This window comes from Pipra filicauda, unplaced genomic scaffold (assembly GCF_003945595.2).
Source record: "Pipra filicauda isolate LSUMZ 115617 unplaced genomic scaffold, ASM394559v2 scaffold35_size7292922_pilon, whole genome shotgun sequence".
Taxonomy (NCBI): Eukaryota; Metazoa; Chordata; class Aves; order Passeriformes; family Pipridae; genus Pipra; species Pipra filicauda.
Window position 1 is genome coordinate 1,910,785 of NW_024104487.1, and position 16,878 is coordinate 1,927,662.

General features: G+C 40.5%; 1 protein-coding gene and 1 long non-coding RNA gene across 2 annotated transcripts in view; both read right to left on the reverse strand.

The window, feature by feature from the left end:
- Positions 1–16,878, reverse strand: part of SLC1A1 (solute carrier family 1 member 1) — a 54,494-nt gene that overhangs the window by 37,244 nt on the left and 372 nt on the right. Inside the window, exon 2 of the mRNA XM_027752222.2 lies at positions 423–563. Within this exon, the coding sequence (XP_027608023.1) occupies positions 423–563 (141 nt within the window). The remainder of the gene's footprint in view (positions 1–422; positions 564–16,878) is intronic.
- On the reverse strand, positions 14,061–16,838 carry LOC114004346. Its single transcript, XR_003546557.2, has 2 exons — positions 16,674–16,838; positions 14,061–14,477 (listed from the first exon to the last, which is right to left on the reverse strand). It is a non-coding gene; the product is annotated as an uncharacterized LOC114004346 (long non-coding RNA).

Below are 16,878 nucleotides of genomic sequence, written 5' to 3' on the forward strand. Positions count from 1 at the left end.
TAGGTCAGGAATATTCTCTTTATGACAGTAAGCTATGAGATCAGCCCTGCCTTTCTTGTGAAATGGCAACAGGAGACTACTTAAAACAGTTAACTCTCTACCTCAGAACATGCAGTTGCAGCTTTGGGCTTGCAATTTGCAACTGTTTAACGCACTCCTGAAAACATGTAGAGAGAGATACAAGAATCTAAAAACATGTAAAGTTATTATGTCACAGCTCTTTATAATGTACTTACCAGATAACAGTACTAATCCTTCCAAACCCATCCTCATTACATAGGGAAAAATTTAATGTAAATCTGTGAAATCTGAATTTCTCATTGTAGAGTTCCATCAAATTGTTTTCAGAGGTTATTTCCTTTAGAAAGAAAGCTAATCCACAACAATAACCTCATCAGCTAACAGTATATTTCCAGACATACCTGTGATCATACTTGATATGATTAATGGCAGAATGATGAGTTTGAGCATTCTCATCAGCAGTTCCCCAGGAAAGGAAAAGTAGACTTTATCCAAGTTAGACAATTTGCCATATTCCCGTACCAGCACACCAACTCCAATACCTAAAAGGGACATAAAAAATGTGAGGCAAATTAGATGTAATTTACAGTAGAGACATGGGGAACAAGGAGGAAAAATAGTAGAAGAGTAAAACAAAAAGAGCAAGCAGTAGACATATTTTTACAGCTATGGTGGAACTTCTAAGGCAAACTAGACAAGAGATGTTTCCTTTTTGGTTCTATGTATTGATGATAAGCAAAGTAATAACACATATAATTGTGAATTTGAAGGATGTCTCCAGGTATGTCTTTGGAAAAATCTGATTATGTCCTCTGATTACCAGTCCAGTCCAGTAGTGATTTTTTACCTGCCTTCTCTAGTTCTAGAAGATTCCTGACTAATATTAAAAAAAATAAACAGAATATATAAATGCTACCAAACATTAAAGAAAGACAGTGATAAAAATACTTTAGATGATTTGTATTGGTGAAAATAAGGCTACCCAGCAGCTACAGTTTCTGTAATTGTTGCTCTATGTAATTAGAAAAGAGTGTGACTGTAATCATTAAATTAATTTAATAACTTCCAGGAAATTCATCAACAAAAATACACTCCATATATTTCACACTCATTCCACTACACAGCCAACCTACAATACCAGACTGTAAGTTCAATCAATGATTGAGTCATGGCACAAGGCACTTTATCTTTGGATTAAATGAATTATCAGATAGTTCTAGCTACTGTGACAAATAAAAGAGTTCTACCAAAAGAAAATAAAGGCCAAAAGACATAATTCTTTAGTTTGACAGGCAATACCTTTATTTTCCATTTCAACATGATTTTCAGATTAAAATCACTGGTATAGGAAATGTGTTCATCAGCATTTAGAAAGGACTAAGAACTGTTGCTTCACATAGGAACTTTGTAATGCTTTAGTCTTGAATAAACTGAGTATCAAGAAATTCAATTTCTAACTGGATCCAGTGAAACAGCAAGTCAGAAAAGTCAGAACCCTTCATTATCCACTGAGTGCTGAAAGGTCTTATTTGTACTAATGAGGCTAATGGAATTATTTACACCCCTCGTTATCTTGGGTGGATATTTTGCAGCAGAATTGTTACAACAGAAGAAGGTGCTACCAGTCTACCTTTACCAGCCTCAGTGGCTCATGTAAACTTACAGCGGCTCAGGAAAGCTGCTAATGCCCAAGCCAAATGCACCTCTTCCCCAGCTAAATTTCTGATGGTGTACAAGGCATTTAAGTTAGACACTGCCGAAGAAGTTGGTGTGTGGGTTGATTACACAGGCTTATAAATACCATTTGTTATTTTAACTGATTGATGTTGTGGAGACAGACAATACCAGTAGGTTCAAAAACAAATTTAGGCAAATCCATGGAAAACTGGTCTGTAGTGTTGATATTGAAGGAAACAAACAGGGATCTCAATTCTCCACTAAATATGACACTCACTGACATTCTCTTCTAGGAAGCAAGGAATTTTGCAAAAAACCTCCCTAAAGATTCATCATGGCTGTGGTTTGTGGTAGTTCACACCCTATTTGGTTGTTAGTTGATGCAACTACTAGTTACCTTCAAGACCTTGCCTCTAAGATGACAAAAAGATAACGAACCATCTTTTCTGTGCTCTATCTGCACCTGCAAGATCAAGCTAAAAAGAAAATTTGGGCAGATTATAAACTCCTACCAAGTCTTTCCTGTTAATAAACAGACGGAAAATGAACAAGTTAAGCTTCCAAGTAAATGAGCTGCTTTAAGCAACTATTAAGATTTCTGATTTAGGTGTAATTTGTGCCTGTGAACACGCACGGTTTAAATTCCTTGTAACAATCTCGGATCTTAATAACCTTGAAGATATTTGCAATATTATGCAAATGATATCAGTGAATGATAAGACAGAATGATCTCTATTTCTAATCTAGTGACTGAATTAGTTGTGTTGAAAACAATTACTCTGCACTTTAAGATAAGCCCAAGCGAGATAAAATTCCATCTGTAAAATGGTTACATATATTCAAGTTACTTTGATCCTGGAAGTACCAGATAAATAGCTAAATCTAACCATACAGTTTATCTCCATGTCTTCAGAAAATTCACACAATTTAGTGTAGGTATTTGCTTAAATTACAGCAAGACTAGACTGCATGTTTATGGAAACTTGTATAATGCCACTTTATTCTGAGCAGGTGTGACTAGGACATGTTCTAACCCATGTGCCTTTCATTCTAGGTGATGACTCATATTTGACCAGCTGGAAGTTGGATCATTCTATATTTGGCAGGATTGCTAGCAGGTACAAAGATTCACCCTCATTTTCATTCATGCATTGCATGCTCTTTTCCAATTTGTTAGATTTCACTACAAAAACTTCCTACATGCTCTCCAAATTTTAGCAGGGCTTCCTTAAGCTTTTCCACACACATATTTTTATCTGCTTTGTATCTTTTTTTTTTTGTTTGTTTGTTTTTTTGGTTATTATTTATGTAGTGGCAATAGCTGAGAACAGAGTTCCTCACTCCAAAAATCTCCTGAAATTACTTTATTGCTCTCAATTTCTTGTTCATGCAATTTCTTTACCAGACAGAGCACTTATATGCTAGCATCTAGCATATGCTGCTTGAATTTATCATGAGAATATAAGAAATTTTACTTTGTAACAGTAACAAGAGAAGGCTAGAAACTTAGCAGAATAAAATTGGTTATGTACTTGAAATGGGATAAAACTTTTTGATCCTCATCTCAATAGCCAAGTTCAACTGGAAATTTCTTCCTGGGAATTATAACACACAGAAAGTGCAGCCCAGCGTAAACATATTTCATGTGGTCACCACTGCTTTTAGCATCACATTGATTATAGTAGCCCCTAGTAAGTATGGACGAAAGTCTTACAAAATCACAATTTCTCTACATGAATGCTACTGATACACCACCATTTCTGAAATGAAAATGTGCTTGCTTCCAACAACCACAAAACACATTACAGTAGGTAAATTTTTTTCTCTATATTAGGATTCTTCCTTTCTTTTAATTTATCTTTTTTTTTTGTTTATGGAATAATTTACTACTAATTTTTTGAAGAGCAAAACATCACTTTCCTGCTTGCCCTCTTCATCTTTCCTCAGTTTCAACCACTCCACCTTTCCTCTTGTCCACGATAAATTGTTTTTATTTATTTTCTACCCCCCTCCTTGCTTTTCCTTCTTCATGTACATGGCTAAGTTGGGTTATGATTTTTACCACAAGAGCAATCCTCTACTTAGAGCTAAATTACACATACTGCTTTTAAGGTCCAGATTTCTCTGTGAAGAATGATGGTGGAATAAGCTGCACAATCCCATGTTTTTAATTTAATTTTCTAAGGCAAATATATCCTTGCAACTGTGCATAGTACAGCACATGCTGTATAGCATGGTGCGTACATTTTCTCTCCCACCAGCCACCAACACAGAAAGCAAAAGGTGCAGTCTGGGTCCCTGGGATTGGAACATATGAAAAGGCTACGATTCTCTTGTCTGAACCCACATGAAACAAACATGCCTTGATTCCTTGTCACTACTCTCCCAGGTAGTCTTTTTACAAGCGTGGTAACAGACATAAAATCCTTCAAAGAAAGGCTGTAAATGAGGACTAAGAGAAGTGAGGGGTGAGTATGAGAAGAACAAGAGAAAAAAACAGAGTGGAAAAAAATCACTGAAAATGAGCACACCAAGAGAAATCCGTTGGCACTCATCTTTCAGGGAGAACCAGGAGTCTCAGCTTAAAAAGCTAGGGGAAATACATGCTTCTTCTGTATGGGATGAATTTGGTGTGTTACCCAGGCAAAGGGGAGAAGAAAGTGCTGCAAGGAGTTAGCTACCACCTGCAACTGGCTGCACTGCGTGTAACACTCAATCCATCACATCTGCCAAGCCCGAGGCTTTCCAGGACCTAGGAGATGATGGCTATGTGTAATCAGGTGTTAGAATCAGTCTGGCCTGTGTATGTACCATAGAAATTAGTTAAAATGTGATTTGGAAGACCGTTATGATGAGGGTTCTGCATATTTGCAAAGTTACTTTTGTGACAATTGGGGATCTGGTGAACAGTCATTTATGACAATCTGCCCTTCATCTAGAGTGTCTTTTTGCATATTGCTGTTCTTCCCAAAATGCTGTCTAAGTAAAAAGGTAAATTATTTGTTTGGGAACAACTATAGGGCTGTTACATTTTTCTTCCAATACTGTGTTGCAGTTCATGACACAGATTTGGAAATGAGTGAGAAAAAAGCCACACATTCTGTTCAAACAAATTGCACAATCTCTGGGCTCAGCAACACACAATGGGGAGTGTCATAGACTGTCCTACAGCTATCTGTCCTACAGCTATCGTAAGCTTGGAAGAATGTGCTAGCTGCTCAGCAGCCACCTGAGCAAACAAACGTAGAGACCATTTACAATTTTTCAGGAAGTGATGGCTAAATCCTGAAGTCTTTTTTATATAATTATATATATATTATAATAACACAATTCAGATCTTGAATTTGAAAACTCAGAATGCCTGAGTACCTGAATCAGTTAAGGACATGCAATATGTCATGACTGTACTTACTTGCTTACCGTCATTGCCATTGTGGATTAATTGCTCTTCAAAACTCGATTACATCTTTGGTAATAAGACAACATGATAGTATGCTCCTTTACATTCTTTACCTTCACTCACAGGTAAAATAACTCACAATTTACAAACTAATAAATGAAGTCCATGTATAGACATGCCTGCTCCTACTTCTCCCTGAAAGTGAATATAAACCAGATAAAATTGGTATCTAACAGATAGGACTCCCTAACATATTATTTGCACTCATGGATGAGCACAGCGGTCTGGGATGCATAGTGTTAACTGGTAGGGAGTTCTCACTCCATCAGTGTGCACAACATCGAAAAAACAGCAAATCACCTTCAACTCCCACTGATTTCATTATGGGAAAAATCCTTATGAAGGAACCATAAAGACAGTGAGAAAAGAAATCCATCATATATTTCTGCAGAACAAATAATGTGTTTTGCAAAGTTATCTTTTTTGAAGTACACCATGTAGATCTTTGAAAAAAAGAATTGTGCTATTTATTTTTCCTGTTTTCTCATGATTCCAGAATGCAAAAACTTCCTTTCACTGGAGAAGTTAGTGACTCTGGCTGATACTGATAGACATTGGGGGAAATACAGGGATTTTGCTTTGATGCAGCATGGAAAGAAGAAATGTCACATGGTTCAAACCTGGTATTATTTAACTGTACTGTAGCAACGTGGACTGTGCTATTAACTAAGTGATTAAGCTCTTCATAATTTCACATGATTTGTTGTACACATGCTAAAACACAATTACTCTTATCATATTGGTGGATCTCAATTGGATTAACTTTACAGCAGATAATTCATGGAACTGAAAAGGCAAACACAGTTCACTGGCTTGATTTGAAACACAATACAAAACATTGAATATAAACATATCAAATTGCAGCACAGGCAGGCAAGATTTTTTGAGCCCCTGATACATTCTGAGTCCTTTAGTAATATTCTATAAATCCATTTTGTCTCTGTTCTCTCCACAAGAGTTTCTGTTATCGCTGGCTGTCTCTTAGCTACAAAGAGATACACAGTGTCAACTACAGAACACTAAAAGAGTGGATGTAGAAGAATATATTACTTATAGTAATACTTATAAACTTAGTCTTTCAGCTTATTAATTCAGCTCTCTTTGCATTATTTTTAATACTGTTATGCATTTTACTGTTTTACACTCTATTTGACAATGTACCTCCCAATAAATATACTAATGTTGACTGAAAAAAAAAATCTTAGAAAACTGCAGACAACTACTGAGGTAGGATTTAGAGTCTCAGGGGTATAACTGCATGGCAACTGATCTCTGGATGCTGGATACTGTTTGCCCAGACTACCAGCTTGCTTACAAAGACCTGTGAAGAAAAGTTCTCTCAGAAATATTCTAGAAGAAAGTTCCCAAGTCAGATCTTGGTCTACTGAAGAATATTTAGCACAAATGTACTAGAGGAAGATGTGCCATTCCTCTGCCATGGTGAGACCCCTGATCCTCTCTCTGATTAACCTGCTGAGGGGTGCAGTGGTTGTAAATTCCTTCACATAAATAACACTGTCATCTGACTGCAGTGTGAGGAAAGTTCAGGTAGACAGTGACTCCCTGTGATGGACCTTCAGGAATGAAGGCAAGGTGGAGTGCTGGCCAGAGGGAAGAAAAACCAGCTTCTCCAGTGTAGGCATACTCCCTTTACTCAGAGCAGGTGTGAAGGCTACTGCAACCAGCAAACCCACCTAACTCCTGCTACTTTGTGTGCCTCAAGAGCCTGTAGCAGTCAATGATAACACAGTGCTGTGCTGTGCTATGCAGCCCTGCACAGGACCTACCTCACCCTTAGTCAAATCAGGGGCAGTTCACTCAGTCAGGAAAAGAGAAACTGTGGCCATTCTCCTGTGACTATGTGTGACCACACTTCCCCTGAACACTGAACCAGTGCTGGCCCAGAACATCCATGTGCAGATGGCTAACCAGTCTGATTATTTAACAATGTCTCCTACTGGATTCTCATTTTCCTCTCACTTATCTAAACATGCTGTAGATGAATTTTACATGTACATATCTTTCAAATTTTTCCATATGCAGATGTAATTTCTACCTGAGAAAGCCAAGATAAAAATATACAGCTGTGGGAAAAAATGTTATGATTGTGCTTCATCTATCTAGAACTGCTGTAGAGAACCTACCTACAGGAACATAAAGCCCATACCACGAAAAACGAAAAACAGAGAGGTAGTGTGAAGAACTGATTCCTTCGTTAGTCCATAACTCTATTAAAATAAACTAAGTTGTATCAGAGATATAATGTGTTTCTTTCACAGTTTTTCAACAAACCTGTTGATTTACTAGATTTGTGAAGTACTGTACTTATAACCTTAACATAATAAACAGCACATTACCAAGATTATGTCATAAAAAAAACCTGCCATCCTGTCACGCAAGAAAAACAGCCTTTCGTCTCGCATGCAGCAAGCTCCAACAGAAACTCCGTGACATCCAGAACAAGTGGTGGATCGATCTAGCTGAAAAAACTCAATTATGCGCAGATACAGGTGATCACAGAGGTTTCTATGAGGCCTTGAAAACAGCATACGGGCCTACATACCAGGTACAAAGCCCTCTACTCAGCGCTGATGGTCAAACCCTTCTAACAGATAAAACCTCCATTCTGAATCGATGGTCTGAACACTTTCAGACTCTTTTCAGTACCAACCGTGTAGTCCAAGACTCAGCAATTCAGTCCATCACACAACAACCAGTAAAGTATGAATTGGATACTGCTCCCACTTTAGGAGAAACCCTCAAGGCCATACAGCAGGTGAAAATTGGCAAGGCAGCTGGGATTGATGGAATTCCACCTGAAGTCTGGAAACATGGGGGCCTTGCACTCCACACCAAATTTCACGAGTTTGTGGTGCGCTGTTGGGAGCTCGGTGAACTACCATCACACCTTCGTGATGCAGTCATCATCACCTTGTATAAGAAGAAAGGTATTAAATCAGATTGCTCAAATTACCATGGCATTACTCTGCTCTCCATTGCTGGCAAAATTCTGGCAAGAATACTCTTGAACAGACTAATACGCACTATAGCAGAAGGAATCCTTCAGTGTGGTTTCAGAGCCAACAGGAGCACCACAGACATGGTATTTGTCCTCAGACAACTGCAAGAGAAGTGTAGGGAACAGAACAAAGGTCTTTATGTAACCTTTGTCGACCTCACCAAGGCTTTTGATACTGTGAGCAGAAAAGGTCTGTGGCAGATTTTGGAACGTTTAGGTTGTCCCCCCAAGTTCCTTAAAATGATCATCTCACTCCATGAGGATCAGCACGGCCAAGTCAGATATGGCAACACACTTTCTGAGCCCTTTTTAATTAAGAATGGTGTGAAACAAGGCTGCGTTCTCGCTCCTACCCTATTCACTGTCTTTTCCAGCAGGATGCTCCAAAGGGCCACTGCAGACCTCGATGATCAGGACGGTATCTACATTCGATACCGTACTGATGGAAGCCTATTCAATCTAAGGCAACTGAAGGCCCACACCAAGACCTTAAACCATCTTGTCCGGGAGCTGCTTTATGCTGATGACGCCGCCCTTGTTGCCCACACAGAAGCAGCTCTGCAGCGTTTAACATCCTGCTTTGCAGAGGCTGCTGAGCTCTTTGGGCTGGAAGTCAGCTTAAAGAAGACAGAGGTCCTCCATCAACCTGCACCTCAGGAAGTCCCCCATCATCCCCACATCACCATTGGCCAATCGGAGATCAAATCAGTCCAACAGTTTAATTACCTTGGTAGCCTCATCTCCTCAGATGGTAAGATCGACGGAGAGATAGACAACAGGTTAGCAAAGGCATACAGTGCTTTTGGAAAACTCCACAAAAGAGTATGGCGTAATAAACACTTGAAGAAAAGCACCAAGATCAGTGTTTACAAAGCCAGTGTTGTCTACTCTCTTGTATGGTTCCGAATCATGGGTCATCTACCGCCACCACCTGCGTCTCCTAGAACGCTTCCATCAACGCTGCCTCCGTACAATCCTAAACACCCACTGGTCAGATTTTGTGACCAATACATCTGTTCTAGAGCAAGCAGCTGTCACAAGTATTGAGGCCATGTTGCTGGAACACAGCTGCGATGGGCAGGGCACGTCTCCAGGATGAAGGACCACCGCCTCCCTAAGATCCTGCTCTATGGTGAACTTGCCGCTGGCTGCCACATGAGAGGGGCCCCGAAGAAAAGATACAAGGACTCCCTGAAACAACATCTCAGCCTTGGCCATATTGATCACCATAACTGGTCTACTCTGGCCTCCAACCGGGAGGCCTGGAGACACACCATCTATAACGCCGCTGTCTCCTTTGAGAACACACACAGGATCACTCTCAAGGAGAAAAGGCAACGCAGAAAGAACCGTGTCTTGCAGAATACACCATCTAAGGAGTCTTTCTGCTGTGCCTTTTGCAATCGGATTTGTCTGTCACGTATTGGCCTCATAAGCCACCAGCGTGCCTGTAATAAATGTGGATAGAGCCTTCCCAAATCTTCGTTCGCGAAGCCTAGCCATGATGATGACCAAGATTATGTCATAAATTAAGTAATCTGAGGGAAATGACAGTTCTTTCCCTGCAGCTATACAAACTACATTTCTGCATGAATTTGGATGTGTTCTGATGAAAGCACCTGTTCTTTTGGGGAATACTGTATGAAACTCATTAAGGTTTCAGGAAGAGTGAACTCAAACTGAAGCACATGCAAAGAAGGACCTGTAGAGTGATAAAAAGAACAAGGAGCCCACCTTTTGAAAGGAGATTAAAGAGCTTGGTTTGTCCAACAGGGATGAGTGAGGTAGGAATACAGAAAATGGTTGAATAGCAGAGAACAAGCAATATTTTAACTAATGGATGCATAGTGAAACTTAATACCTTTAGACTGGAAATTTTAAGGCTTTCAAAAATCAGACTGATCCTAGGAGGAGGTGCAACACCAATAAGCCTATCTAGCTTTAAGATGGAGCATGATATCTTACAGAATTTTACCTAAAATGTTGTAACCTGAAGCAGCAGTAGACTAGATATGATAAGTCAGGAGGTATCTTTCTATCTCATATTCCTGTGTTTTACAGTAAGATTGAAATGTAACTTGAAAACAGTAATTGTCCTTCTTTTGCAGACCTTCCCTACAACCCCTTTCAGTTGACATTTCCAAAACCATTACCATTCTCCCAACCCACCTATAATGTGACCCTTCTTTAACTATGACCTCTCTCCTCTGCAGTCATCCAGACATGTACAAGTCTTACTGCCTCCTTCATGTCTCCAAATTCACTTATTTTACAAAATAGTGCTTTTGTCTGGACCCCTTTTCTCACTCATTTCAGATACTGTCATGTCTCCAGTCCTAGCATCTAACATTTTGCTTATATAGTCTAACACACTACAACACGATTGGCACCATTACAATGCCACTCCAAAAAAATTAAGAACTTCTCACCCTTTCCTGTAAGAGCCCACTGACTTTCTGTTCTCTTTCCACATCATTTGATTGCTATCCCAAAGCTATATGAGCACCTTTGTACATCCTGGATAGCCCAAGAGATATTAGTTCAATAGAGCAGATCAGGAAAAACACATCTTCATTTAAGACCCCCGGAACACAAAAGAAACTAATGGGCTGTCAATGATATAAAAAAGGCAAAACGCTAATAATTAAATATCTGTCAGATTCTGACCCTTGTAACAGCTTCTTTGATGAGAGAAAAGGACAGTAAACAGGACATACTGTTCTAGCTATCCCACTGCTGGAAGGGCAATGGAATGATTGGGACTCAGATAAGCAGCTGGAAAGGCAATTTAGTGGACACTAAAGATAGACAGATAGTAACATGCAGAAACATCATTATTCTGAGACTAATAAAGACATCAAAGCTTTGAGAAATCAGATACACGACCTAGAAAATTAGCTCAGATTAAGCAAGGCCAGGTTGTTTCCCATTCCAAAAGCATGAAAGGACCACAAAATTTGGAGCACTCCCTCCAGTACAGCCCTTATCTTCAGCATAATACATGATACAGATGTGATCTCACAGAACGAGATAATGTTGTGGGACTGTAAGTACAAATGCCTTGCTCCAATCCTATGAGGCTTTTGTGGAAACAAAAAATAATCAAAAATTTGCAAACAACACAAGCATTGTTTGTGAGTAGTCTCAACCTGAACATTTTCTATTTGCTGGGGTATATATGATGAAAGTGTCTTTATGCTTTGTTTCTAAGACGTAAACAGAAAAGAAAAAAAATATTTTTGTGATTGTCATATTTTCCCTTAAATAATATTGGTAAATTGGACACAATAATATTTTTCTGGTATTAGTATTGGTGTTATTGTTTCAAATGGAAAAAAATAATGCATTGACTTTGGTAGTTTTAGGGCCTTCTAGAGTGTAAGTTGGCCTTAGGCTCACCCTTTCCAAAGTTTCTTTCATTTAAAAGTTCAGCTCTAGTGATAGTGTCACTTCACTCTCATAAAGTGAAATTGAAGGTTTATGTTAAAACAAATAATAAAACAGGAAAACACTTTGCATGACAGAAGAACAAATAAAAGATGGGGTTTCTTTGCTTCAAAACAGCTCAAGAGCAAATGAGGCATCATGCTTAACTTCCTTTGGATTCTTTCACTGCATGACTTTCTGGCTCAGAGCGTTTTTGATCCTCAGTAGTATGTGAAGCTCTCAGATGACACTGTTAGCCCTTCTGCACTTATACTTTCTGTCTTTGAAATTAAATTCAGACATTTTCTCAGAATTGCTGGGTTTCACACATTTCTGAACACATCCCATTCTATATCAAACTGTGTGCAAGTGCAGCAGAGAAGTGCAGAGAGGTAGGCACCACAACTGTCTAGAGAGGCATAGAAAGTCATGTGTCATCTATTCTGTTCTAAGGCACACCAAGAAGAAACCAGAATCCTCTGTCAAATTTCCATGCTACCACAATTGATTCAAGATGTCTGGACTTCATTTGTTATAAATTCTAAATCAGTACAATGTTATGCTTCAGAATTTAAGAAAGGAATCAGATGCTTGCTTTACAACTATACTTGTGATAAACTCGTGAAGTAATAATTCTCTTGCTTTATTATATCCCCCTGAATTTATTTCCTGATGTTTTTGCTAGTGTATTTTCTAGAGTAAGAGATGATCGATCTGTTTCATTGTTCGTAACCTTCCCACTGTACTGTGCAAGAAACGAGAAATGGTACTGAAGACAGCCTAAACTAAGCTAACAGGCCACTTCTTGGTAAAGGTAGAAGGAGGTGGAAATGAAAAACAGTGAAACCTTACTTCATATCCAGAATGGGCTTTTGATTTTTAAATTACATTTGCCAGAGACAGAAGCAACTCACCATGAGAAACAGAAAGACTTTATAGGTTTGTGGGGTTTAGGGGCTGCAGGCTACATTTACAAAAGAAACACAGGAGAACGGTGAGCTCCCTGGATTCAGAGTGGCTTTTTGTATGGTGAAAGGCCATCAACACAGTAATAAGTTACTAATTGTTCTGTTGTTGTCTTCACCCTGTGAGACATTCATTCTTGTAAGAATGCACTGATGGGCTTCCAGGTAATGCGGGAACTACTGCTTTTAAAAGCAGCTGTCAGATCTCCTTGTGTCTGATTACAGAGGGAGCATTTCATTTAGCAGGTGTGAATACACCTGACTTACATGGGAACAAAAAAAAAATTCCTATAGGGAGATATTACTACTCAATATTACAATATAAAATAATAACTTTCATTAACATTAAAGAGAATAATTTTTTGGCATATGAACTGCTATAATGGTATCATAAAGCACAAACCAGAAGATCCAATGGCTGCTGCACTCATCAAATCCTGGCAAAATACTATAGTCACAATGTGACTATAGTCACAATACTCAAAGTTTCTTCAATGCTGGTGTTACAACAGGAACAATGCATATTTTAATCCTACTCTCAAATGCGGGGAGAAAAGGAGGTCTGATGCCAGCCTCAATCTTTCAACATGGGAACTACATAAGCAAAGGGTCCGATGCTGCAGAAACTGAATAAACTTCATTTCAGAAGTGGAAAAGTCTAGTATTCAGGCATGCTCCAGCCTGAACACCTGACCTCCACCCTTTCTCAGTCACTTCACTCCTGCCTCACAGCCCCGCTGGCTGCAGCCCCGCGTTTGGCCAGTTCTCCGTTTGCCCGGTCCGCGGGCCGCCCCTGAGCCACCTCGGACAGCTCCCGCCGCCCCTGCGCCGCCCCGCGCGGCTCCCGCCTGCATGGCCATGGCACCCAGGGTCCCTTTCTGAGGTGAACAGCATGAGCAACACGCCCATAAGTGAAGAACAGAATGGAGGAGGAAGCTAATGACAAGTGGTCATCACTGCCTCGCACTGAAATACCTCCGACGAACACGATCTATGCCAGGCTGAAGGAAGGACGCCTGCAATTCACAGTCTCCTGTGACTGGTGGCTGTATCTACCTAAATATTGCATTTCTCGCATCTTCCTCGTGACTACCTGAAGAATTTCAGTGCACGTGTACTGTTGAAGAAAGCCCACTTCAGACAGTCTACTGGGGGAGAGGAAGGAGGGGGGAGGTGACTTGTAAATTTAGGCAAACTGAATACCTCAGAATCGTGTTCCCCCACCACAGAACTGCTACAAAAAAAGATAATGGTCTAATAATTTTCAAAATAGGTATTAAAAAGGAACTGCAACCTTTTTGTGTATTTCTCAGAACATCAAAAGATCTCTGCTCTAGGACAGTGTGCTACTGCAACTCAATGCCTCAGATCATACGTAGGCAAATCACCTACCCTTTAGTTTCCACTGTAAGAAAAAAGCTGTTCTGCTGAAGAATTGCCCAGCACTACAAGCTATTAGGCGATGACACACAGACTAATGAATGAGCAAGTATTCATATATAATCAGCCTTTTACTTTCATGACTGGTTTGGCTGTATTGCAGCAGTGACCTCTTGGAGACAAGGCAATGACAAAAAATAGATGCTCCATGAGAATCCAGTGAAGTGTGACTTAAACTCTCCGTATCCAATTGCCCTTTGGACATGGGTTTCAGAGTGAGTAAATTTCAGGGATATTTCTCGTTTATTTTGACTTGATTGTAGAAATTGGAAGCAATGTAACTTTCCATATGAAAGGCTGAAGAAGCACTTGAGGTAGGTTGACTTTTAAACTGCTTTAGTCAGCTCAGCTGCTTTGGGCTTAGTAAGGCCAGTAGAGTAAAAAGATGCAAGATATGTCTCCTTTTGCAGGTATCTGCATGAGGCTGCTACGCTCATAGTCACAGATCTCTCCACATCAGTTTGGTAGTCTGAAACAGAATGCTAAGGTAAGGAAAATAACCTCTTCAGCCTTGAGTTTTGTTTTCTTTGAAAAATGCATTCAGGTGTTTTCACAAAAAAATGTGACACTCAAGATGCCTTGTGTATAAATTTTAAATTATCCCCTCCCCCCCCACAGCTATAAAAGAAATTCCAATGTTTTTGAGAACGTAAACCACAGGCAAAGAGTTGAAAGCTTAAAAGATAACACAGAATCATTACTCTTGAAGGAGGGTTTTTCTCCTGTTTCTGTCTCTTGTCAGAGATGCACACAAGAAGTAATTGGGAAAACTTTTAAGCTTAGTAAGAGTACTAGCAAAGATATGCATATTTCAATTGGATGTTGAACGTGGCTTGATAATGATGAGCAAAAATCATGATTCCTTATGACAGTGTAGGAATATCAGATACTTTTCTAGCACAGCTGGACAGCTTACATAGCATATTTTCACAGCTTGCTGCATTTGTTATTTCCATTCTTCATTCATCATACTTTTCTGAAAAACCTAAAGGTATGTACTTCTTTCAAAATCATGTGCTACTCTTCTGCTCATAAATGGTAGATTGTTCCTCCAAACTAACTAGATTAATAACCCTCAGTACAATTTCCCAGAGTATATAAAAATGAATATGCAAATTTAATTATGAAGGGTTTGTGGACTCTAGGTATACTACAAACTTTCCTCAAGTTGTAGTAAAACCAGAACATATGATTCAACTCCATCTTTACAAGGGTTTCACTGTTCTTGCGTACCTTACTTCACCTCAAAGAAATACTGAAAATGCAGCAGATAGCTAGCTACATGCAAAATGTAATTTGGTTCAAAGCTCATGGAATTCTTAAGAAGACTCTCTTTGCTGATATTCGAGAGCTCCCCTGAGTTCTGGACTGTTAATTACAGTGTACCAGAAGCCCAAGGACACAGGAGGCATCTGTGTGCTTGCCACTCTCTCACTATGAATTCCCACTGTGTATTAGGAGGATTGGGGTCATTATTGTCCCCACAGTTCCCGTACTGCCAGACTTTGTGGCTCCCAGAGAAATTTAATTTCAGAATGATCCACCTAGAGAATCATATCACACACTTCAGTTCAAACTACAATCACTGAAGATAATGCAAGGGGAATTTTTCTTAACCACTTCTGTAACTGGGAAGGAAGTATGTCAGCTCATAGAAGGGCACCCGACAGAAGTATGCGAAAACGCAATTGTACACACACAAACACAGGAGCATATAGATACTCCTCCAGTTGTATGGTCACATTTTCAAAGCAAGCCCTTAGCACTTGGTATACAGAACTCACAAGAACCTTTCCACTCATGAAAGAGGTGAAAAAGAATGGATATCTTTCAAATACTGAATATATCAAAAAAATTGCACGTGTATACGTAAGCATAGCTTTGATCACAGCTTATAAATAGCTGGGTAGAATTCCAAAATAATAATTCTCTTCTGAACAACTTTGCACTGAAATAGGTATGTTCCAGCCAAAATGCAAATTTGCAGAACAGTCATCTGAAAGAGAACCATCAGACAGTAAGTTAATGAAGTATTTAAAGCAGCACTTCTCTACAGCAGCAATAATGTGAAGGAAGCTCTCCAAATAATCACCAGCAAAAAAATGAATAAAATGTGTGTGACTAGGGCCAAAATTATGTCCTATGGAAAAGACTCTTTGTCCAAGTCCTTTGATGCATTTTCTTTGCCCTCTCTGCCCACCTATCCTTAGTAAGATGGCGTTCAACTAATTTCCCCTTCAGAAACTTGTTGACATGCAGGGGAGAAATCTTCCTATCTTTACAATGGAGCCCCTGAAAATCCCTCTGAAAGCTGGCATTGAGAAACTTTTTACCCTGAAAGCTCCTCTGAAAAATGGGTGGCACTGCCGAACTCCTCAGTCCCCCAAAACTCCCCTGAAAGATGGGTGGCACAGCAAGCTCTTCCACTTGCAAAGCTCGCTTGGGCCATCAGAAGCTCTCCAAAGCCACCACCAATGCTCTCCGGCCGTGCAGCCTCGCTCGGCGGGGCTGCCCCCGCAGACTCACGGAAGGAAGGCGCCGCGGTCCCCTCGGGGGCTGCGGACGCCGCCCGGGGAATAGCCCGCCCTGGAGACCCGCAGCACCGAGGGCTCACAGCCCCCGCGCTCGTCCTCCACGGCGCGGGTTCACGCCGCCGATCACCGACCTTTGCCACACGGGCCGGCGGGACAGGAGCCGCCCGGCCAGGAGGGCCCCGGGCCCCGCTGCCGACCCGGCCGCTCTCGGGTACGGGCGCCGCGTCCCCCGCGCCCAGCGCCGCTCCCGCGCGGCCGCGGCGACACCGCAACGCTGCGGAGCCGCTCCCCGCGGCGGTGCCGGGGAAGGGCGGCCGGCCCGCCTCGCCCGCCGTT